Genomic DNA, 24,979 nt, shown 5'->3' on the forward strand with positions numbered 1-24,979 from the left:
CTATCCTAACTTTACTATAGAGCAGCAGTGTGCTTTTGTGTGGTCCTCACAGTTTACTTGCCGTTCTCAGTGCTGAATGGTGACTGTGTGCTCTCATGCTAAGCTTTGTTTGCTCTCCCCACGCTAGGGTTGGGTGAGTGTGTGAGGTCCTGGCCTGAGCTAAAACCCAAACCCCTCACCCCAGACACCAAGATCAGAGGGACACTGTTCCTCTGACTGTGGCCAGCTTGGCTGGTTACAGGATTAGGGCCAAGCAAACCTGATGTTGAATGGTTGTGGGTGGTAATATTCTGGCAAATATTTGTCAGTGGCAACACATATCACTGTCAGTTTACCTGCCGGCATCCATCTGAGGTCGAGGTATGAGAGCTAAGTGTCTGAAGGGCTTCTTTTCTGCCTGTTTGCTGAGGGAAGATGGAAAGAGGGAAGCTGAGAGAGGTGGAAACAGAGGTGGAATGTCAGCCAAAAGGTTACAGAAAAAGCTGCACAACATGCTTGCAGTATAAAGTCCCAGCAGGCCAACTAGCACTGGTGACTGAAAGCCATGCACATTTTCTGTAGCCTGTCCTGCACCATTGGCACTAGATTCATCAGCACTGATTGAGCCTGTTGAATTCTCAGCAAAGTAGCACAGAAAAGAAATGTCATTAATCGCACTCACAGTGTTTCGTTTCTCTGCTTTTTTTGTTCATCTGCACCACACTATGAGAAAATGGGTTCTGCAAAGGAGGTTCTGCAGTTCTTTATATGGTTAGTTTCCTAAAATGCTCAACCTTTTTGTGATATAGAATTCTTTCTGGAACCTTTAAGCCTTCCTCTAGAGGGACAACTAAAGATCCCTTGATAGTGTATTAGGTAAGATTTGTGAAAAATAGGTTTCTAATGGGGCATGTTTGTCTTGCACCTCCGAGGTTGGGGGACCTGCCTCCGCCCTGTGTATGTGGAGCTTGCATGTTCTTCCCGTGCTTCTGGGGTTTCCTCTGGGTACTCCGGTTTCCTCCCCCAGTCCAAAGACATGCGTTGTAGGCTGATTGGCATCTCTAAATTGTCCATAGTGTGTGAGTGTGTGTGCGATTGTGCCCTGTGATGGGTTGGCACCCCATCCAGGGGGTACCTTGCCTTGTGCCCCGAGTCCCCTGGGACAGGCTCCAGGCTCCCCGTGACCCTGTGTAGGATAAGCACTATGGAAACTGGATGGATGAAGGTTTCAAATGGGTTAAATGGGTGGAGCCGAATAAAATTTGAAGGACTGTTTACTCACTGAGCCCACCCCAATTTCCACCCATGCACACAAAGCTCTGCCCCACAACTTATGGTGGTTCCACTAAAGTTAGCATGCTAACTATAGTTATCTTTAGCAAGGGCTATCATAGCATCACTTTAAATCACACACAGACATTCAACTACTTGAATGTTAAGTTACAACTCATTACATATAAACATGCAAAATTCTCATAATGATTTAAGAGGATGTGAAGGGGCATTAGGGGTGTGTCTATAAGATGACTGACAAGAGGCCAATCCAAATACAAACCCACATTCTGGATTTTAAAAAATCAGTTACAAAATATACTTTTTCTTTGAAAATGGCTTACGCTATTATTATTACTTATTGTCATGTAATGGAGGATGAGGCGGAAGCAATTGCAGGTATGGCAGTTTAATCAGCAAACAAATCCAAATGTATAGCCAGAAATCAAAACACAAAACAAGCAAGGGTCACATGATCAGGCAAACAGTACAAAAACAGGCAAGGCAGAGAAACAAGGTCGATTGAATAAACAAAGTCAAAACCAGAATAACACCACAAAATCAAGGCCGCCACCCATTTAAGGGCGCTTCTCCCAAAGTACCAGAAAACACTCCCTCCCCCAGCGGTCCTGGCACTCTGGGCAAAATGTTCACACAGCCCCTCAGGTTCCGAGGCAGTCTTTGTCTAACAAGCAGCAGGTTTGCCACGGAGCAGACTTGAGGCTGGGCCCGGTTTGCCGCAGTTGTTAGGCAAGACTCAGGCTAGATAAGTTGTGTAGTCAGCTTTAGACAGGGGCTTGACTTGGTGGGCCATCTCGTCAGCCTTTCTTGAGTGTGGAGCGATGTCCTCCATGGAGCAAGGAGGCAGAACGATGTCTTCAGTGGAGCAGGATGGCAGAGCAATGTCCTCGGTGGCGTGGGAAAGCGGAGCTTTGTCCGTAGAGAAGCCTGACATAATGACGTTCAAGGCAGAGTAGGGAAGCAAAGCGGAGCATTTGGCCGCAACGGCAGTCGGAGAAATGTCCTCTGCTAAACACTGAGGCTGAGCGGCATCCTCAGCTGGATAAGGATGCTGAGCATCATCCTCAGTTGAGCAGGGAGGCTGAGCATTGTTCTCAGTCAACTCTGCATGCTGAGCTTGGTTGGCTGTGTCAGCAGACTCAGGTGAAAGCAGAGCTTGGTTGGTCATGACGTCCACCTCAGGTGTAAGCAGAGCTTGGTTGGCTGTGTTGTCAGTCTCAGGCATGAGCATAACGTTGTTGGTCATGACGTCTACCTCAGACAGGTTCCTGGCTTGGGAGGTTGTCTCGTTGCCCTCAGCCAGGAACAGGGTTTGGGAGGCCATCTCTTCGACCTCAGACCGGAACTTGGTGTAGGAGGTCATCTCGTTGACCTCTAGCAGGAACTTGAATTGGGAGGCCATCTCGTCGACCTCATACAGGAACATGGCTTAGGAGGCCATCTTGTCTGCCTTCAACTGGAAATCGACCTGGGAGGTCGCCTTGTTGACCTCATGCTGGAGTTCTGGAAATGAGACCACCTCATGGGTCTCATGCTGCAGCTCTGCAGAGGAGGTCGCCATGTTGACTTACAACTGGGGCTTTGTAGAGAAGTCCACTTCTCGGGTCTCAGGCTGGAGCTTTTGGGGGAGGTTGCCACGTTGACCTCCGACTGGGGCTCTGGAGCTGAGGTCACCACATTGACCTCCAACTGAAACTCAGCGGGTCAGACCGTTTTGTGGGTCTCAGCCTGTAGCTCTGGAGATGAGGTCACCTCATTGAACTCTGCAGGTGAGACTGCCTCTTGGGTCTCAGGCTGGAGCTCTGGAGCCGAGGTTGCCACGTTGACCATTGGCTGGAGTGCTGCGGGTGAGACTGCCTCTTGGGTCTCAGGCTAGAGCTCTAGGGTTGAGGTCGCCATGTTGACCTCTGGCTGGAGCTCTGGAGATGAGGTCGCCACGTTGACCTCCGGTTGGAGCTCGGCAGAGGAGACCACCTCGTGGGTCTCAGACTGGAGCTCTGGAGATGAAGTCGCCATGTTGACCTCCAGCTGGAGCTCTGCAGGGGAGACCACCTAAAGGATCTCAGACTGGAGCTCTGGAGATGAGGTTGCCAAGTTGACCTCTGGCAGGAACTCTGCAGTTGAGATTGCCTCTTGGGTTTCAGGCTGGAGCTCTGGAGCTGAGGTCACCACGTTGACCTCCTGCTAGAGCTCTGCAGGGAAGACTACCTTGTGGATCTCAGACTGGAGCTCTGCTCTTGCTCTATTGTGAAGCCATTTGTGGGTACGCCAGCTGCTTTTGAAACATTCCTGAGAGCAGAAATGTGATCCTGGTATCCAGAGTTTAATGCAGGTTGGACACTGTAGCTTGGCTTCTTTACGGCAGCCCTCGGTCTTGCACGCTTGTGTCACCCCACCACCACCCTGGGCTTGGCACTGAGCTATGGAAGCCGCACTGTTGATCTAGTCATAAAAAGTGTGGAACTGCAGATCAGGCTTGCTAGTCACACTGACTCCCCGTAAAAAGTTAATCCAGGTTGCAGTTCTGCCCTGTAGTCCCAAACTCCTTTATAAATAGTTCTGCAAACTGAATTACATTGTTGAGTGCCCTGAACCCCGTACTGGCCAGATCCTCCGCCCACTGGCGGACCGTGCCATAGAACCGGGACACCATGACCCCAAGCCACTGCCTCTTGTCAGGCTTGGGGTTTAACAGGCTTAAAAACTGTGGCAGTGGAACAGGAACTGCCTCAAGTAGTCGAACAAGCCATAATTTGGGTCCGGGAGGTCTATGGCAGTCCATTGGGGGAACCTGGACTGACTCAAATTCTGGCCAGACATGCCGTGTTAAGCTGGTGTGATGTTCTCCTCGCTCTCCTGCTGCTTCCATGTTAAGGCGAAGTATTCTGTCATGTAATGGCGGATGAGATGGAAGCAACTGCAGGTATAGCAGTTTAATCAGCAAACAAATCCAAAGGTATAGCCAGAAATCCAAACATAAAACAGTCAAGGGTCACACAATCAAGCAAACGGTACAAAACAGGCAAGGTAGAGAAGCAAGGTCGATAGAGTAAACAAACTCAAAACCAGAATACCAACATGAAATCAAGGCTTGGTAAACAACAGAGACAAATGACAACTGAATGTAATACTTCACGAAGAGTTAGTGAATGAGTAGTCTCTTTTATGTGTGGTGTGATTGAGAGTGTAATCAGGAACAGGTGTGTCTGATTAGTCCTCAGGAGAAGGTGACGTGTCTGTGTGTAGCTTTGGACATTGTAGTCGTTGGCCATGCTTGTAGTTTGTGGTACATTCTGAGAAATGGAGTCGCTAGTTTGCAGTGACATGACATTTATCATTTCTACATAATTATTCCCATTATTTGTACGTGTAAGAAATGAAAAATTTTAACTATTGCACCTTTAAGGTTTCTACAGTGGGTTTGACTTTTTTTGGCCAAGCTGAGCTTTTTAATTCTGTGGTGTAAAGAAAGATCATTGGGTCCCAGTGATGCCACAGTCATTACTCTTCCCCCGTCAATAAGAGTGACACTAGCCAGTGGGAGTGCACAGGTTTTTAAATATTATATTAATGGTTAGATATATTAACCATTTGAGATGGCAGTACTCGATACTGAAATCACTCTTTGTGTATTTGTTATGCCCTGGGACCACAAGAAGTCTGTGAGGAAAATATGGGCAAGAAAAGCAGTGTCTGTGTGATGATGCAGAGAGCAGCACGAGATGGAGGTGTGCATTGGGACTAAAACTTCTTAAACTGCAGTTTTTACTCTCATGTGAGTGTGAGCGGATGGTCGGAGGTAAACCTTGGGGTGGGGGAATTTCCAATGACATCCAGTACAACTTTGTTAAAAGCCTTAAATGACACTGAGGCAATTCGGGTGTGCTGTGTCTCACATGGCGCATTTAGTGGATTAATTCGCTATATTAGTATATATAAGGTGCAATTATTTGTACTTAATGTCAGATCACTATGAACCCGGGTTGCTACCGTGATTACATGAAGTTCGAACATTCACAAATGCCAGAGTGTGCTGCTGGAGTAAGTCTGCAGGCTGAAATATTGAGCTGGCATTCAGTAAAGCATTTGCTATGCCTTTAATATGTGTATTTGTTATGTCAACTGCATAAGCATGCACTACCGACTGGAGGAAAATTTAACTGCAAAATTGTACTTTATGATTATACCAAACAAGTCATTTTTTCTTGTCCTAGTTCATAGTTACGGATATTTGGCTTTTATAATTAGCCAGGAGGTACATACGTTAAGCTAACCAGCTGTGGGCGCCTGTGAGCAGGAAGGGAAGCGTGCTTAGTCTGTGCCCAGTGACGTGGCCTAAGCATGTGGTCGCAGAATCTAGGAGGAAGCATATACATGCCCTCCACTGTTATTGGCACCCTCAGTAAATATGAGCAAAGAAGGCTGTGAACAATTGCCTTTATTGTTTAAACTTTTGATCTTTTGTTAAAAAAATTCACAAAAATGATCTGCTCTCAAGGATATCAAACAATTGCAAACACAACACAGGTTTATCCAAAAAAAATTAAACTTTGTTAAATATAGGTGTGCATCAATTATTGGCACCACTATGAATTCATATGAGAAAAATATTTGAAGTAAATTCCCGTTAATATTTGACATTTTTTGGTACACCTGGGTGACTAGGAACAGGAAATTGTTCAACTATGACTTCCTGTTTCACAGGGATAATGCATAGGCCAAATTCCCTTAGTCATTCATAACGATGGGTAAGACCAAGGACTATAGCTGTGATGTGCAGCAAAAGGTTGTTGGGCTTCACAAAATGGGAAGTGGCTATAAGGAAATAGCACAAGCATTGAAAATGCCCATTTCCACCATCAGAGCAATAATTATGAAGTTCCAGTCAACTGGAAATGTTATGAATCAACCTGGAATTGAATGTGTGTCTATATCGTCTCAACGCACTGTGAAGAGGATGGTTCGAGTGAAGTTAGTTGCATCTAAGGGTCAGAAAGTCTCCAAAACTACAATCTGAAGTCACCTACATCACCACAAGTTGTTTGGAAGAGTTTCAAGAAAAAAGCCTCTACTCTCATCCAAAAACAAACTCAACTATCTTCAGTTTGCCAGACATTACTGGAACTTCAAATGGGATCGGGTTCTATGGTCAGATGAAACCAAAATAGAGCTTTTTGGCAAAAACACCAGAGGTGGTTTTGGTGCACACAGAGAGGTAGCCATATGGAAAAGTACCTCATGGCCATGGTTAAATATGGTGGTGGATCTTTAATGTTTTGGGTCTGTTTTTCTGCTAGAGGACCTGGACATTTTGTTAAGATACATATTATCATGGACAAATATCAACAGATGTTAAATGAAAACCTGACTGCCTCTGCCAGAAAGCTTCAAATGGGCCGTGGTTGGATCTTCCAGCAGGCCAATGATCCAAAACATGCATCAAAATCTACACAAAAATGGTTTACTGACCACAAAATCAAGGTCCTGCCATGGCCATCCCAGTCTCCTGACCTGAACCCCATAGAAAACCTGTGGGGTGAACTGAAGAGGAGAGTCCACCAGTGTGGACCTCGAAATTTGAAATATCTGGAGAGATTCTGTATGGAGGAATGGTCTCAGATCCCTTGCCATGTGTTTTCCAACCTCCATCAGGCATTATAGGAGAAGACTCAGAGCGGTTATCTTAAGAAAAGGGAGGTAGCACAAAGTATTGACTAAAAGGATGCCAATAATTGTTGCACACTTATATTTAACCAAGATATATTTTTTGGATAAACCTGTGTTTTGTTTGCAATGGTTTGATATCCATGAGTGCAGAGTATTTTTGTGTGTTTTTTTAAAAAAAAAAAAAAAAAAAAAAAAAAAAAGATAAAAAAATTAAACAATAAAGACAATTTTTCACAGCCTTCTTTGCTCATATTTACCAAGGGTGCCAATATTAGTGGAGGGCTCTGTATAATCCCAAGCTTGGCTTGTGCGATATTGATTGTTGCCTGATCACGATTTTCCATTTTCAAATATCGAGCTAAACATTTTAATCGTCCGGAACCGTTAGCCGTAAGAGCATTTCCACCATTTCAGGTTTAAGGAGAGGAAGGGAATATCAGCTGTGCAGTCAGGAACTGTGGCAATAGCGGAAACCCAGCTGGATAGTAGATTTTTAAGTAATTCTACAGTAATACGCAGCAAACAGTTTAAAAAAAGACAAAAAACAAGCAAACAAACAAAATAACATAACCTCTCGTTTGGATGTAATCTTTTTAGAAATCGTTTGTCTAATGTTCACATGGCTGGCTTTTTCTCTGTTGATGTTGCTCAGTGTTGAGCAGAAAAGTGCCAGTTAAAAAAAAACAACAGTATATTTATTATTATTTAATATCACAATTACCATTGTTTGTTAACTTCATTGTAATCCTGTTTAATCTTTTTGGGTCAAAATCTTTGTCCTATTTCTTTTTCTTTCTTTTTGAAATGTTTCATTAGCATCTCTCGTACTGTTCTGTTTTTACAGAGCTCATACGCAAAATTCAATAAGGTTGGCAGTTCTAGTAGTTGCCAAATAGTGAAACCCCATGAGAGAAGTGTTTTTTTTTTTTATCAAGAGGCCAATATGGAGAAATGATATTGGTTCCATCAGTTATTGGTTCAAAACATTTCTGCAGTAACACTAACTGTTCACTTTGCAGTCCCGCTCGAGTTCTTGCTGATTCAGCTCCTTGTTTTGAACTAGAAACTAACTAAATCGATTTGAAGTGTGCTTGAGCAGAAATATGCATAGTGGGCAAGCAGGCATGGTTTATACATTCAAGGTATAATGAAATAGAGTCAATAACAAAATCCTGTTTACAAAGAGGGGTCGTTCTTTACGGATTATTTTTTATTTTTTTCGATTATTTCTTTAGTTAAAAGAAATTGAATATGGAAGAAGGTATGTATGAGTGTCCTTCAGATACAGGCTCTCCGTTATCTTCAGAGTTTTCACTATGAAATATGTAGGCCGGCGTTGAAACAACTTGTTTGTTTGTATCTGCAGTTGTTAAGAGCTGAAAGCCTTCCCCCAGGCAATGAGTAGCCCACGGCTATGTTTAATGATCTTCCTCTTTGTTGTGTGTGTGTGTGTGGGGGGGAATCACATACACTCACACTTAGTGTGTTTTCTCTTTCCCTGAGACTGACATTCAGAACTACGGTAGCAGCACAGGGGTTTTGGGGACTTTGTGTGTGTGTGTGTGTGTGTGCGCACATTTATGTGCCTCTTGGAATCCAAAGAATGAATACATTTTCGCTTTATAGAGACCAGAAGACCCACAGTGCAGTTTTTGATGAGTCACTGCAGTGGAGCCAGATGTTTGGCTTTTTCTCAGACTGTAGAACCTTCACTGTTCTTCTGCCATCTTCAACAGATTCTCGGTTTTTTATGTTTGCGATTCTGGTTTCTTTCGACTTTCCTCGAAACCTCGTTTCTATTTGTATATTTTGAGCTGGTTGGTTTGCCTGATGAGATGTTTACGCCGTTGTTCCACCTCTGTGAATACTTCTCTGTGTAGCGTGTATAAGATGACTGTGGTCTGTAGTAGCTCAAGGGCACATCTGTATCCAGTAGCAGAGTGGCATTTCTCCTCTTGTGGACGCTTCTGTTGCTGCTTCCTGTGCACAAAGGACCTGGCACCATCTCATTGGTTGCAAGCCAGATTCACAAACCCAACATGAAGATTCACACCCACACATCTTGTGAACTAACCCCCAAACCAGCAGAGAGAAAGCAACAGCCGGTAAAAACATTAGGACATCACTTGGGCTCCCACAGGCCCTACATTTAAATGTCTGTAGAGCTATTAAAGAGTAAAGTACTACTGGAGTCGTATAAATAGTCCATTATAAACCTCACCTCCCAAAAGTGCACTCCTGGGCTTTTATTATTTTTATTTCGCAGTGCTTCTACAGAGTGGCTTGCACTTGTGTGTCAATATTATAAGAACAAAGAAAACCATGTCTAAGTGTGCGTTCGCTGCCGTATACAATTCTCACTTTCAGTTTATGCCTCTGTGCTTATTTTCTTACAATTTATACTCTTCTTTGTTAAAATGTAGTAAAGATGTGCTAAATCAAATCTAGATACACTTTACTGAGGTTGTCACAGGTATCGCCTGAATGACTACACTGATAATTATATTAACTAGTAGCTGATTGGATGATCATTTCTGTACGTCCCAAATGTTAATTTCTATATAAAGAAAATGAGGAGGTATTGATGAAACTGCATCTTTGCTCACAGAGCCCCTCCCCCCCGCCCCACTGCCACTTCAGCTTAAATCTCTTTCATATTACTGTTTTTCACGAAAATCCTTTATAAATATCATGAAATGAGACTTTTCCCATATTGCCCACCCTGCCCACTGCCCACGAGCATGATCGTTAACACCATTGCCAAAGTTGAGAGAAATGTAATGTGTAATGTTTGCATTGAGACCCTGATTGTAGCAATGTGAGTATGTCTATTGCTTGAGGCTTCGGAGTAAAACACTGGCGATAAATACGTGGCAGGGTATTTCGGGTTGTCCATCCATCGGTCCGAGATTCTTGTTAGCACGATATGTCAAGAAGGAGTGATCGAATGTTTGTAGGTTTATATGGAATTATCATTTTAGCCAGCAGATGAACCAATTAGATATTGGAGTTGATCCAATTCAATTCAATTTGATTTCTATAGCGCTTTTAACAGTGGACCTTGTCATAAAGCAGCTGTACAGAAATATATCAATTCAGGATGATGCATTTTAAATGTATACATTTATCCCTAACGAGCAAGCCAGAGGTGAAGGTGGCAAGGAAAAGCTCCCTAAGACGATATGAGGAAGAAACCATGAGAGGAACCAGACTCAAAAGGGAACCCGTCCTCATCTGGGTTACACCGGATAGTGCGATTATAAATAATAATCGTCTATAACTGTGTGCTATATAGTCAAATAATGCAAGTGTGTAACCAGGAAATTCATTATAGTTTTCACATGAAGTCTGTTTTGTTGAACTTATCCAGTGTTCACTGATGGAGACTTGAGTGCAGAACTGTTTGCGCCAATTGTAGTCCTAAATCTGTCATAGCAATCTGTACATATCAATTATAGTCCAAAGCCATCTTCATGGTTTTTAAGTGGTACTATCCACAGTAATCTCACTGATCTTTAGGCTGTCCGTGTGGGGCCATCATCAGCAAACAGGGTCAAGGTCACAAAAATAGTTTTTCTTCAATAGCTTCCTTCATGTTTGAAGTACATTTTAAGGGTATTTCTGGCAAAGAAAATATTAACAAGAAAGAGAAGACCCGTTGACAGCAGAGGCATCCCCGTCGATGCCGATGGTTCCAAGTCGCTGTAAGCAGGTTATGCAATCAGTTAAAATTAGAGATGCACCGATGTATCGACTGATAATCGATAGTTTAAAAACATCCGATGATCAGGGCTGATTATATCCTTTCAATCAAAAGAGGGCGGGAAAACACATCGATTTTGTAAAGATGATGTCTCTTGTGTGGAAGGATGACAGAACTGCAGTTTGTAAACTCTGTAAGCTCTGCACCGATAAAAAATTTTACACCGGACGATGCAGCAGTGAAACGTCCCCCCCGATGCCCCCCTTACTTTAATCTTGAGAATTTAGTTAATGTGTTTATGTTAATTAGAGTAATGTGTGTTCTGTTTATGAGACCAGTTACTGTGAAACAACTTGTTGAAATGGAGAGAATAAAGTTTTTATCTGCATTTCTTTCAGAATTGTGGAATTAATTATTATTCATTTAAAAGGAGGTATAAAAGGCAGATCTATCGGTTATCGGTATCGGCCGATATCGTTCTGAATAATCGGTTATCGTATCGGCTGAGAAATTTTAATATCGGTGCATCTCTAGTTAAAATGTTTGTGCTATTGTTATTCTTACAGTGATGTTAATGACATTTGAGGCTATTTGTTCATTAGCAAAGCTTTCTTTGCTTTGGTTTTGTTATTTAGACAGATGTTTTGAAAAAATGCAATGCACATTATTATTATGTTAGCTCAGGTTGACAGAACAATGGCTCCTACTAGCAGTTGTATTCTGATTGAGAGATTTATTTATTTATTTATTTATTTATTTATTTATTTGTGCTCTGCAGGTTTGCCGCATTTCTCCAGCCAACCAGAGAGTGTGTCTGTACATCCTAGGGGTAACGAGCTGCTAATTTGTGAGGTGAGTCCGGATCTTTCTCCCTTCACGCACTGGCAGAGGAACGGTCAGGCTGTAGAGACGGACACGCGGCTGATAAAGCTACCCCATGCGGCTCTGGTGATCAGCAACGCTTCACAGGCCGATGCCGGTGTGTATCGGTGCATCATAGAGGGACTAGGGCCAGCCAAGATGAGCCAAGATGCTCAGCTAGAGCTTTTACCAGGTAACAATACTGGACAAATGCATTTGTAATGTGTAATATTCAGAAAGTGGTCCTCTTTCCATTTTTAAAGCAATAACTGATTCAGGACATTGCTATTTTTTTAAAAATAAAACACAGGCTACAGATTACATTCAATCCTTTAGGCTACACTGTTAATGATGAAAATAAATCAGTGCAATAAATGTGTAAAATAATACATCAGTGTCATTTTACACTCCTTTACGATGACCTGGTTTCTCAGCCGAAATCTTTGATTATGGAAAGCATGGAAGCTCACGTCCATCATCAGTGCCCTACTTATAACTTGAACCTTCAAGCCTTCCTTTGATGGAGGATTCTATATCTGTAGCAATGACTAGGAGGATTTTCGAGGCTAATGATGGCTCGAGAGTTTAATTGCCATGTTCATTTCCGGCCTCGGTAGCATCCATCCAGTTGACTAGTGAACGCATGTGACGCCTAGTTCCTATAAACTTCACTGTTACAGTGCTCACTCCTAGTAGTATTTAAAAGTGTGAATTGCACTGAAAGCGAGTGTTTTAGATATACCACAGAGCTATTCTAAGCCAAGGATTTTAAAGTATATCATCTTACCAAAGATTTTTTTTTTTTGTTCTATCTAAATAGAAACCGTCATCATGTTCGATTCATTGTGTAAGAGGAAAGCTAAATGATAAAGACGTACAGTATAAAGCATTTGAAGACTGGAATATTAAAGCTTGTTTTTCCTCTGTTGTGTCTCAGATTCTGCTGTTGATGAGAGAATGGAAATCCTAATGGGCCCGTCTGCTGTGTCCAAGCCGGTAGGAGAGACGGTGCTACTGCCATGTGTGGTGAAGGGCTTCCCACTCCCTGTCATTCGCTGGAAGCGGAACAGCAAGGTCATTGATGAGAGGTGAGCGTGTGTGCCTCGGGCGTCTCGCTCGATAATGCTTACTCTCTTCACATATGGCTCGAACCCGCCCAAGCAAAACAGAGTTTGTAAATATTTCTAGTTTCAAAGAGAGCCACATATTTTCTGCGTGGACCAGATCTGTAGATTTTCGCCGAGTCTGCAGTCTAAGCCGTCTTTACATGTGAATGCCTGGAGATGTCAGATGCAGAGTGCTGCAGATGCTTATTTTCTTCGCTCTATCACACCTTTCCCAGCTAAGAAATGCAATTAGCCGATGAACTGAATCATGTGTGCTCGAGCCGGGTGAACACAGAAATGTGCAGTGTATTGGCTGGAAAACGGAATTGAGAAGTACTGACAAGTCCCTGTCTCTCTCTCTCTCTACTGCTCCACCTACAGACACACACTGCCGCCATTCATACTTCCTCTACTCCAAATGTAGTACAATTCAGCACTAAAGCCTCATAAAGGAGTGAAAGAGAGTACAGTGGCTCTGGCTTGAACACAGTACGCACCATTCACCATTTCCCAATGTAAAGAGTCATTAGCTTGCTGTGGTAATTGCTCTTAAGAGCCTTAGAATTTACCTCATTTAAAACCTATGGGTTTGGGTTGGGCTTTCCATTATGCACACTCTTGTTTTCAAGAGAACTCATTTATTTGGGAAAGAGAGAATTTCAAATGGCAAGGGTCTAGAATTCCCCACCATTACCAGCTCTCATTAAAGGCTGTACCGGATTAGAACGTTGAATCAAAAGTGCTGGCAATGGTAGCATATTGTTTCCGAGACCCGACTGTGCTCTTTTACTGGAACACCGAGAGACTCACTTTTAAAAAAGGGGATAATTGCATGATTTGTATATACAAGTGATCATGGAAGTACTTAAATCTTAATTTGCTCTTCTTACTGCATTGTCTGCAAAGCCACCATTATATTCAGTATACAGTTGCTCTGATGTGTTATTTCAGCTTGTGTGTGTGTGTGTGTGCGTGTGTGTGTTCGATCCTGTTTGGAATGCCGTAACCATGCTCTATCCACACACCAACCTCTCGTTATATACGCATATGTGTGCATGGGATTACACAAAGTTATTTACAAACAGAAAATTGCCCTGCGTTCTGTTGGTAAAATGGTTCTGTTGCGCTGTAATGTGAATGGGGAAATAATTATGCTTATAAAGCCTACACACACACACACACACAAACAAAATTATGAACAGCTGCCAAGACTGACTCAGCATGTAAATCATCCTTCAGCGCCTCCAATCTGTCCCTTTTCCACCCTGGCCTCAGTCACTCATTTTAGTGTCGGTGTGTTTATTATATTTACCCTAGTGAAATGAACTTAGAGATAAAGTCTTGGTGTTTGCGATGTAAAAAGGCTTATTGGCCTCTCACTTTCAGTGTGTCATCTCCAAGCTTTTTGGTTAGTACGCTGAAGGAGTTGCCCAGTATCTTCTGTTTTATGTCTTTAAGAAAATATTAGGCAATTTTTCAGTAATGCTGGAAAAACCTTTAGGTTATACAGTAAGTCTATGCACCATTATGTGTTTTAGTACAGAAATGTACGTTTGACTCATGTCATCGCATGTTCCTCCCGTGTCCGTATGAGTTTCCTCCCATTTCCTGCCACTGAATTGGCTCCACTAAATTGCCCCTAGGTGTAAATGAGCATGTGAATGTGTGTGTGTGTGTGTGTGCGTGCATGGTAGCAAGGTGTATTCTCATTTCTTGCCCCGTTTTCCAGATCCACCGCAACCCTAAACAAGATGGCGTGCTTACTGAAACTGATGAATGAATGTAAATTGCACCTAAATGGTCAGTATCCAGAACATAATAAACACTGGAAAGATAATTCACTGAGCACTTCCTTCATGCTAGAATGGATGCGACTCTGAGAGCACAAGTCTCAGTTAATAGAACACGGAAGTCCTCGCTTTTGTCCACGAATCACGTTCACTGACATCTTAGATTGCTTTCCCGAACACGCCGACTCCTCTGTGTTGTACATTCTTCTTCCGCAAAGAAAAACAGGTAGAGGGTGAGTAGATAAAAATCGAATTGGGTAAGTTGTAGATAACGATGAATGGAGCTGTAAGGAATTTTGCTAGATTTCTTTTATCCATGTTAGTCAGCGTCCATCCCATGACTCCATTCAACCAAGATTAATGATGAGATTTTTTTTTTTTTCTCTGCCACATCCCATGAAAAATGCATGGTGTTTTTCAAAGAGATTGGGCTGCAATTGGAGATAGAAGAGGCATGGAAGGAGGAGTATGTGTAAAGCTAACTTCATTTAAAAGACGTTTATCAATACACCTTGGCAAACCTCTTGGCAGATTCGCTGCAGTGATAGGATAGTACAGGACTGTTGCGCAGTTCGAGCACCACAGCTCTTATTTCATGTGAAAAATAAGCTCCTGCAAAGCAAAACTGGGCCCTAAAGATGATAGAATATTTCCCAGACATTCACAGTCCTTTGCTTAACTCTGAACTTCCCCTAGGTTGTGTCCTTCCTTCTGTAACTCTGATGAATATCACTGGTGATGATTGGATTGATCGTATTAAATAGGTGAGTAGTCAGGCGCTGTTTGGTAGCTGATAATGCGAGGCATCCCCAACGCATGCCAGCTGCATCCTGATGCTCAGCTCTGTGTGTTCTCTTAGCTCGGCTCTTGTCAGCGTGCAGCGACAGGCAGCGCGGGTAAATGTCTAATTGCAGGTCTTTGCTCATTTGGCCAAGCTAGAATGGAGATTGCTGACAGACTCCATTTGCCCTGTAATTGCTTCTTTAATGGCCTTCCGACAGCGTAATGCATTCTTGATGGCTCCCCTTGCTGCACCCTGGCCGTCTTTCATACATTCTAATATTGATGCGTTACCCACAATTCTCTGACCCCTCAGAAGCCAGACTGAGACCTTTCCTATGTCTGTTTGAGCCCTTTGAGAAACACCAGGTTACACCAGGTTCAAATGCATTACAAGACATGTATTCTTTACAAGAAAGTCTAGCTAGCGTCTTTATTTTCTGTCAACATATTTAATCATGTGTAGCAAGCAGGAGAGTTGTATGACAGCTTTGCGCCAAACTTTATAACGCTCGGTTATATAAAATATGTTTCATTTATACAGCGCCTTTCCAGAGCTCAAGGACGCTTTACAATAGCAATACAATAATACATAAACAATGAACAATCGTGGACAAACACAAAACGTGAAAAATAATGAACAGTCAAACACAAAAGATGAAAAACATGTACAGGTAGTACAGTCACTGAGAGCAAAATGCATAGCAACACGTTAGGACGAACAACACTCAGAAAACAGATACGTTTTAAGTTGAGATTTGTACTCGGAGATGGATGTGATGCTGTGAAGAGTCAGACGGAGTGAATTCCAGATTTTGGGTTCTACAACACTGAAAGACCTGCCACCCATGGTACAGAGACGAGATCTAGGGACAGAGAGGAGGCCGAGCCCAGAGGACCTGAGAGAGCGGCTTGGGTTGTAGGGGAGAAGCAGTTCACTAAGATAGCGAGGTGCCAAACAGTGAAGTCATTTAAACGTACGCAGGGTTCTTTTATATTTGATGCGAAACCAAACCGGTAGCCAATGCAGTTCAGACATTTCTTGAGTTAATTCTGATGTCTGGTGAAAATTTCATGTGAAAAGCCTCATTGGAAATATATTTATTGAAAAGGATGTTGACGCGTTCGATACTTATTTCCCCCACTGTATCCTCACATCTTGACTATTGCAATGCACTCCCCATTGGTTTACCTGCTAATTACAGCATGTTCAATACTTTTTCCCATGTCATCCCACTTTATTACACATAAATTTATTGATGGACTTTAATGTTGTGAATTCTTTATATTTCCGGATTTCTTGAGTTGATACTGATGTCTGGTGGAAATTTCATGTGAATAACCTCATTGGAAATGTATTTACTGAAAAAAATACTGACGCGTCCAATACTTATTTCCCCCCGCTGTATAAATGCACGAACCAGTGTTTCAGTGGCTTTGAGGCTAATGAAGGGACGGAGGCAAGCAATGCGAAGAAGGTGAAAGAATCTAAATTTAGAAACAGAGTTTATATGAGCTTCAAAGGTGAGGGAGGGACCAAAGATGATGCCTACAATTTTTTTTTTACAGTACTAGATGGTTTAATTAGAGTACCACTAATGTCACAAATAAGGTCATAAAGGATATTTTTACTAAGTGTTGGAGCTCCAATAATAATGATCTCAGTTTTGTCCAATGTTCCGTTTTAAAAAGTTGGAGATAAGCCATATTTCATTTACACATGCTGATAGTGGACCGGTCTGGAGAGTGGGAGCAGATCTACAAATCTACAAGCTGTATAGATTTGAATGTCATCGGCATAACAGTGGTAACTGATCGTGGCCAGTAAGTTGACCCAAAAACTATATATATATATATATATATATATATATGTGGTATGAGGTCGAGGAATCCCTGAGGGACACCTAATTTCAGAGATACAGTAGATGACTGATAGTCCTGCATAGAAATGTAAAACTGTCAATCCGTGAGATGTGAAGTAAGCCAAGATAGAGCAGCACCCGTGACACCAGTATCCAAGTCATGACAGACAGTATCTAAAGCGGAACTAAGATCAAGTAATAGAAGAATAGAAAGAGAATCAGAGTCACTGGAGAGTTAAAAAAAAAAATAAAGCCAGATTAAAGGGGTCAAAGAGCTTATTTTGAGCAAGTAAAGATCAGAGCTGGGAGGCAGCAGTACTTTTCCAGTATTTTGGAAATGAACGGTAAGTTAGAGATAGGGCGAAAATTAGGAAGAACAGTAGGGTCCAAGTTAGGTTTTTTTAAGAACTGGAGTCACTGCTGCAGTTTTAAGTGGTAGAGGGAGAGAAGCTGAAGCTAAAAATCTTTTTATGATGTGAGAAATATAGGTGCAGGAAGGACAGAACGACAGCGTTTGAGGAGAAATGTAGGTGGCAAGATGAAGAACTGGATTTCAGTATTAAGTCACTGACAGAAGAGGGGTTCGTAGGAGTAAAGCTTCAAGCATCAAGTAAATTGAGGCAGAAAACTCAAATCTGAGGCCTTGCCTATAAAGCATTGGCAGACAGCATTCAACTTTTCCTGGTAATAATTCAGGAAAGAGCAACAGATGTGTGAACATCATGAGCAGGAGGTTGGGTGAGCTTATTCATTGTGTCAAACAAAAGCTCTGGCCTATTGTTTGCTTTATTGATCATTGTGGAAACATAGTTAGACCGCACAGAGTTCAGAGCAGTTTTGTATGTGTTGAGGTGATCAATGAGAGCTAGATAGTAAACAGTAAGACCAGTTTTCCTATAAAGCCGCTCGAGCCGTCTACCAATGACTTTTAAGGCACGGAGCTCGGGTGTATGGTGACTTGGACTGAGGCTGGGCCCTGTTGTTAGACCAGATACATGGGATAGTACCAGGTATTGAGCAGTGAGTGTTCTGGGATACTCTTTATGAGTGGTGTGTATATCGAGGACGACGAGTAATTCCAAGCGTCCGACAGTACTCATAGGTCTCAGAATCAAGATGTGGATGGCACTTTAAAGCCCTCAGTTGGAATGGTGAGTATTCAATCTCCATTTCAGTTTTATTACCAAAAATGATGTAGAAGGGGAGCAACTGCCCAAGGCATGTATATACGCTGACAGATATGATATGGACCACCAGCGATACCACGTTAGCCAGACCCCGACTATCACATCACCAATATACAGCTTACCAAGAGGATGGCAACCCATCCAAACAGTAAGCAGTAAACAATCAGCACAACTGATGCAGAGATCATTAACTCCCTCTCCAGCCGAGCTGAAAGTGGTGGACAGAACGGGGAGAGAGTTCGCAGCAGGCCGACAGAAAAACAGGCATCAAGCAGCGAGAAAAAAAACACAAAAGTGTCCAAAACTGAAAACGTTGAAGAACCAAAAAGTGAAATAATCCACAAAGGCGCATGCAAAACAAACAATAGTACAGGTGCGAAGCGGCAGCCAGACGCACACAGCGTTCTCGCACCAGAAGTGATCTGGAAGTGATATTGTGATATATAAGATTGCCTGTCATCTGCGTGCCCTAATTAATGAATTCGCCAAGTTCAAATCGTTCTAATGTCAACTAGATGGCACTCCGGCCAGTGTGTGTTGTGCAGCAGACGATGAGATTCAGATCGAGTAGCATCAAGGTACAGTGAAGCACCTTGTGTTTACATACACCACATGAAAGCATTTGTTTTGTGAAAGTCAATAAAAAAAAATGTTTGTATTTTTTCTCTCCTTTTTCTGATGGATAAACCTACTGGACTGCCAGGGAACTACCTATTTGTCCACCTCCCTACATATCCTGATGCATATACTGTGTAGAAATGTCTTCATATATTGTAATATATTTTAGTCATATCACTCACCCATGATTTTTTTTGTAATTTTTTGTACTACCAGTCATTTTGAAAGTACAGCGTCTGACTATCGAAGCGTCTGTGTCTGAACAGAAAACGAGCCGGCTTTCTTAATTCACTTTTATCCACTGCCTAGGATAATAGAAACCGATCAGATGTACAGATATATCCTCGTCTAACTCCCCTGGCTGTGTAAACTGTGTGTCTTGCTCGAATGGCTATGTCACTGGCAAGGGTAGTGTGTGAACGAGGCGAGAGGAGAGGGGAGAGCCGATATAAAAAACAGTGACGCTTTGAACGAAGTGGCAGTGAAGAGACTAAACGATGCAGCCTCGGCGGAGTTGAGCTGAATCTAGTTCGGAAACGGTGCAGCAGAGTGTGAATAGGGGGATGACATTGTGATGAAGTGAAGACACACACACACAAACACTATATTACACTTTACACTATATTACACTATATCTTACCTTTGTTAGAGGGCCAAGGTGGATTCCTGTTTTGTTTACTAATTCAATTTAAGTCTTACTGTCCCAAAATATAAGCACTGCACACCGATGACTACTCACAAATGAAAAGACAGTTGTGTTTCAAAATAGATCATGGTTTCAAAATGTTTCATTTTACTAAATAAACTATGATATAACTGTTGTTTCTACCCATCAGCTGTATTTTTTATTGTTCTGTCGTTGGAACACGATTTCCGGCAGACTGTAAACAAGTGCTGAGGCGACACGTCTGACACCTGTTCAGTTATCGAGTGCTCGAATTTCAGAACTCATGGGTAACTGATTACTTTGAAAGATGGCATGTAGGCTTTTGTTGATACCGTCGCTATTTTATTCATACGAAAGCTATTTTTGCACAATAGGCAAACTGTAGACGCCGGCGTGGCGTCTGCACCACCGGGGGAATGAACAGGCTACACCTCAGTGTGCAAGTGAGGTACTGTCCAAAATAAAAACTGTAACCATTGATACGTCTGATGCGTTCAACTGTATAGTGAGATTTCCTGCTTGTGCAGTCCGAAAAAAAAAGTGGAAAATGGTTTACGCTTTTAGATTTTTAGAAAAGATTCTAATATTGAAAAATCTTAAAAATGCACAAATGAATGAGATGCTGCAAATAAGTCAGATGGAAAGGTAGAAATTAATTTGTTCTCTAGCAAGCTAGATAGGGCTTGGCTGACTGTCCTGATTGGATAAATCTAACTTGTTTCCTGATCGTACAGGCAGCATTGCTCCATACTCGTCAGTCCAGTACTTACCTTGTGTTCAGTGATTTTTCACCGTTTTAGATTGGTCACCAGTGTTCCTGAATTTACGTCCTGAATTGAGCATGATAAGGCCACACAAACTATATAACATAGTCCATGCAGGATTTGGCAGTTTTTATTGTGACTGTTGCAGCCCAAAATGCTTGATTTTGCTGCGGTTTGTTCCTCTTTTTTTGGCGAAAAAAACCTACTCGGATTAGCAAAATTGCAATCACACGAAATTGTTTGCAGTGATGTTTGTTGGTGAATGAGACCTTTTAGCCGTACTCATGTTTGACACACGCAAAGCAAAGGGGGCTTTGGCTGAATGCGCGTTGTGATGATGTCACATGATGACTCTTGGCCCAAATCTGCGGAAAATCTGCGTTAAAAGTATTCAATCTCCTGCGAATATTGTGGCGTTTCATTGACTTTCCGTTCATTTCTGTGACTGCAACCTGGTGGCAACATGATAACATGATGGCGTGGTGGCGCACCAGGAAGTGTTGCCTCCTCAAGGCTTCAGGGTCCCTAGTTTCATTTTCTCTCACCGTGTTTGTCTGGATTTTGGGTTCTCTATTTTCCTACCAGTTCCCAATAAAATGCATGTAGGTGATTTGATGACTCTAAATTGCCCCTAGATGTGAATGAGCGCCTGCACGGCGTGCTGATCCAGGGTGTGTTCCCACCATGTTCTTGGCATAGGCTTCAGATCCACCAACAAAGCTGTTACTGTGACTAATGAATGAATGAATGAACTACGTAACCTGCTATAGAATGTATGCATTACCACCCAATCAAACGTATTCCCACTGAAAATAAATACGCCAATGGTACATTCTTTTATATCAATTGCATGTGTTCTTTACTGTATAGTTATCTTGTAGCTGAAAACATTTGATGTGTGCAATCGTGCCAGTCTATTAGCTGTCAAAACACAGGTGTCTCTCCACTAACAGAAAAAGCAGTTTGTGTCTGTGCCTTGTAACCTTGTTGAAGTTTGAGAAACTCTGCCTGCCTTCAGCGGTTGATTGAAGCTTAAGGTAAGCTCTTGGCTCTGCCCCATGAACACGGCCATGCTTTATTGCTCTGCCAGCCGAAGCACTCTGCCCCAATGGCTTTGCCATTCGCGCTTCTCTCAAGATTTATCTCAGCCAAAGTGATCTGGATAAACAAACTGATATGAAATGTCCAAAATTTTTCTTAACCCTAGTGGTCATCCCTGACATGCTAAGCATAAGCAAGCAGTTAGCGTGACCACATAACTGCACCACTTGAGTGAGTTTGAGTGCTTTTTACCCCCATCTGCTCTTAAGCCACAAGGATCGATAGTGTCAGCGGGATGTGATCTGCTAAACTGAACTGAGCAGCTTGTTTGTTTTCTTCTGATGGTAATGATTGGCATTTGGGGAGTAGTAAATGTAGGGACTGCTGTAATGGATTTAAGACAAATTATGCTCATAACTTCCATATGTCATCTCTCTTAAGACATGCTGGAGTGTGTATCCTCCTGAGTTGGTGAAATATGTATATGTATATACTCATAAGCCACTTTATTACCTTTACCTGTACACCTTCTTACTCATGTGATTATCCAAACCAGCCAATTAGTGCAATGCAAAAAAAAAAAAATCATACATATACAGGTCTTCAGAAGAGCTTCAGCAAACTTCAGAATGGGGAATGGTGACCAGGTGATGTTTTTCCAATCTTCAGCTGTCCAGTTTCGGTGAGCCTGTACACACTGTAGCATCAGATTCTAGCACTTTCTGAAATCCCAGTAGATTAGCACTTTCTGAAATCAGAGTAGATTAGCACTTTCTGAAATCAGAGTAGATTAGCACTTTCTGAACTCCCAGTAGATTAGCACTTTCTGAAATCCTAGTAGATTAGCACTTTCTGAAATCCCAGTAGATTAGCACTTTCTGAAATCCTAGTAGATTAGCACTTTCTGAAATCCCAGTAGATTAGCACTTTCTGAAATCTTAGTAGATTAGCACTTTCTGAAATCCCAGTAGATTAGCACTTTCTGAAATCTTAGTAGATTAGCACTTTCTGAAATTACAGTAGATTAACTCTTTCTGAAATCCCAGTAGATTAGCACTTTCTGAAATCAGAGTAGATTAGCACTTCTGAAATCAGAGTAGATTAGCACTTTCTGAACTCCCAGTAGATTAGCACTTTCTGAAATCAGAGTATATTAGCACTTCTGAAATCAGAGTAGATTAGCACTTTCTGAAATCCCAGTAGATTAGCACTTTCTGAAATCAGAGTAGATTAGCACTTTCTGAACTCCCAGTAGATTAGCACTTTCTGAAATCCCAGTAGATTAGCACTTTCTGAAATCAGAGTAGATTAGCACTTTCTGAACTCCCAGTAGATTAGCACTTTCTGAAATCCCAATAGATTAGCACTTTCTGAAATCCCAGTAGATTAGCACTTTCTGAAATACACAAACCACCCCATTTGGCACCAACAACCATGCAACTGTCAAAATCATCGAGACCACATTTCTTGCTTTTGAATGAATGAGCAGGTGTACAGGGGTTCCTATTAAAGTGGACGCTGAGTGAATGATGTACATCATTTTCATCCTCATCAAATCAATCACTGATTCCCCGTACCCTGTGGTTGGGGACATTGTCATCTTGGAATCATAGGATAAAGATGATCAGTCAAAATAAACTCCTTTTTTCCCCTCTGTACAACCACACAAACTTTGATTGCACAAGCAAACATAACTTTACAGCTCCAGTCAGGTTGACGAAGCAAAATTGCTCATCCTGAGGAAAAACCATCTGACTGTATTGAATAGTGCTTTGTGCTGTGTCACCTTCATCCGTCTCTTCCAGGCCATCAGACATCACACAGCTCTGTCTGCCCCAACCCTCAAAAGCAATTAACCACAGCTTTATACACTGCAGCTGTTCTACCACTCATTTATATTTTAATGATCCTCCTTTCCCGTGGCTTCTTTTCTTTCTCCAGTCTTTTGGGTGTTCTTCAGAACATTTGTGCACCTTAGTTATATGAGGTGTACGGTGCACTTCTAGTCTTGGAAATTGTTTGAATGTAATGTGTGCTTTTTGCATTGGGCTAAGTCTACAGGCTCATTATACAGCGAGGGGAAATATGTCTTCTTCTGGCTGTTTGAGCTTCGAGGCGTCTATTCTAAGAAGTAATTAACGTATTGCAGTATTTGGTCCATTCCTCTTAGCAAATCGTGTTGAATTCTCCAAGGTTACGATTTTCCCTCTGATGGACTCGCAGTTTCAAAATCCTCCATTCATTTTGAATAGGATTCAAGTCAGAGGATGGGCTAGGCCATGCCAGACCTTCTTGAGTTATTATGGCTGTATGTTTGGGGTCGTTGTCTTGTTTAAATGTCCATCACCAACCCAGATTCAGTTTCTTATAACTATTAGGGGTAAGAGGGTTAAGGTTGAATTTCAATCATCAACCATTGTTACAATAACTGTGCTTTCTGGATTTTAACAACAGCGACCACTGGCCACACAGTTGCTGCTGTCGGGTGCTTTCACTACTCAGTGAAGCATATACTATAACTTTGGGTTTAGGAGTGCACTTTTGGCTATGGTCCACAACATTTACTGGCCTATAAATGTACAGTATATGTACTTTCATTTGACTTTCATTTCCTGGTGAGCTGAAATTCACCTTGGAGAACACCATAACTAAAAAAAACAAAGAAGGGTTGAGAGTAGTGCTATCTCTCAAAGGAAGCCTACAAGTGAGACACAGAACAAATCAGTTTCTACTGCTGATTAAATTAGAGCCTCTCCAAGTCAACAAGAACAAGACGAATGACACTCTTCACAGTCTCTTGTGAGTGGGTAAGATTGGAGCAGGATGGGATTTGAGTGTAGACATCCATCAGGGTCCCACAGACCCTGTGCACTGTCTTGGCTTTGCACTTGTGCACTGGTGACTGGCTATACATTTCTCTTCCTTTCCCTGTTTTTTTTTTTTCTTCTTCTTGTCTCTCACACTCGAAATTTACTACACACTACTGCCTTCTGCTCAGCAGTAGATTGTGTGTGCAGACTTCAAAAGCAAAGCCATAGGGGGTAGTTAGGTTTGTTATTGTGATGTCCTTAAAGGAAAGGCTTCAGGATACAGAATCAATATTGCATCCTGTTTTGATATCAACCCCACCCCTGTGTGTGTGTGCATGGAGAAATGTACTGAATGTCCAATTTGCAAAAAAAAATATATATAGGAAAATGTGTTCTAACAATAATTATGGTGCATAATGGCTTACTTACTTGGTCTGTGGATAAAAAAAATTGTTTCATTATGAGTAAAAGGAAGAATGTGATTAAAGTCACAGTAGGAAAAAAGACAGACTTTTTGAGCTGAGTTTACTACCTCTGTCTGTGTGCTCTCTCTCTCTCTCTTTATATATATATAGAGAGAGAGAAAGTGAGAGAGAGAGAGACAGTACTATGCACAAGTTTTAGGCACCCTATTTTTTTTTTTTTTAGTACAAACTTTGTTATAGATTTTTCATTTTATGACGTCTACATTTTCGAGTCAGTACAAGAACATTTTATATTCCCAAACATTAGTTTTCTAGCACAAAATGAAATGTTGCAGAAAAATGTCTGTATGTCAGTAAAGAAAGCAGTATATTACATAAGAGGCCACTTTTCAGAAAAAAAAACAACAACAATGAAGGCTGCTGGGT

General features: G+C 41.9%; 1 protein-coding gene across 1 annotated transcript in view; it reads left to right on the forward strand.

The window, feature by feature from the left end:
* LOC128618719 (neogenin) overlaps positions 1-24,979 on the forward strand; it is a 132,689-nt gene that overhangs the window by 68,438 nt on the left and 39,272 nt on the right. Inside the window, exons 3-4 of the mRNA XM_053642518.1 lie at positions 11,421-11,696; positions 12,441-12,591. Coding sequence (XP_053498493.1) covers positions 11,421-11,696; positions 12,441-12,591 — 427 coding nt within the window. The remainder of the gene's footprint in view (positions 1-11,420; positions 11,697-12,440; positions 12,592-24,979) is intronic.

The sequence above is a fragment of the Ictalurus furcatus genome, chromosome 14 (genome assembly GCF_023375685.1).
Source record: "Ictalurus furcatus strain D&B chromosome 14, Billie_1.0, whole genome shotgun sequence".
Classification (NCBI taxonomy): Eukaryota; Metazoa; Chordata; class Actinopteri; order Siluriformes; family Ictaluridae; genus Ictalurus; species Ictalurus furcatus.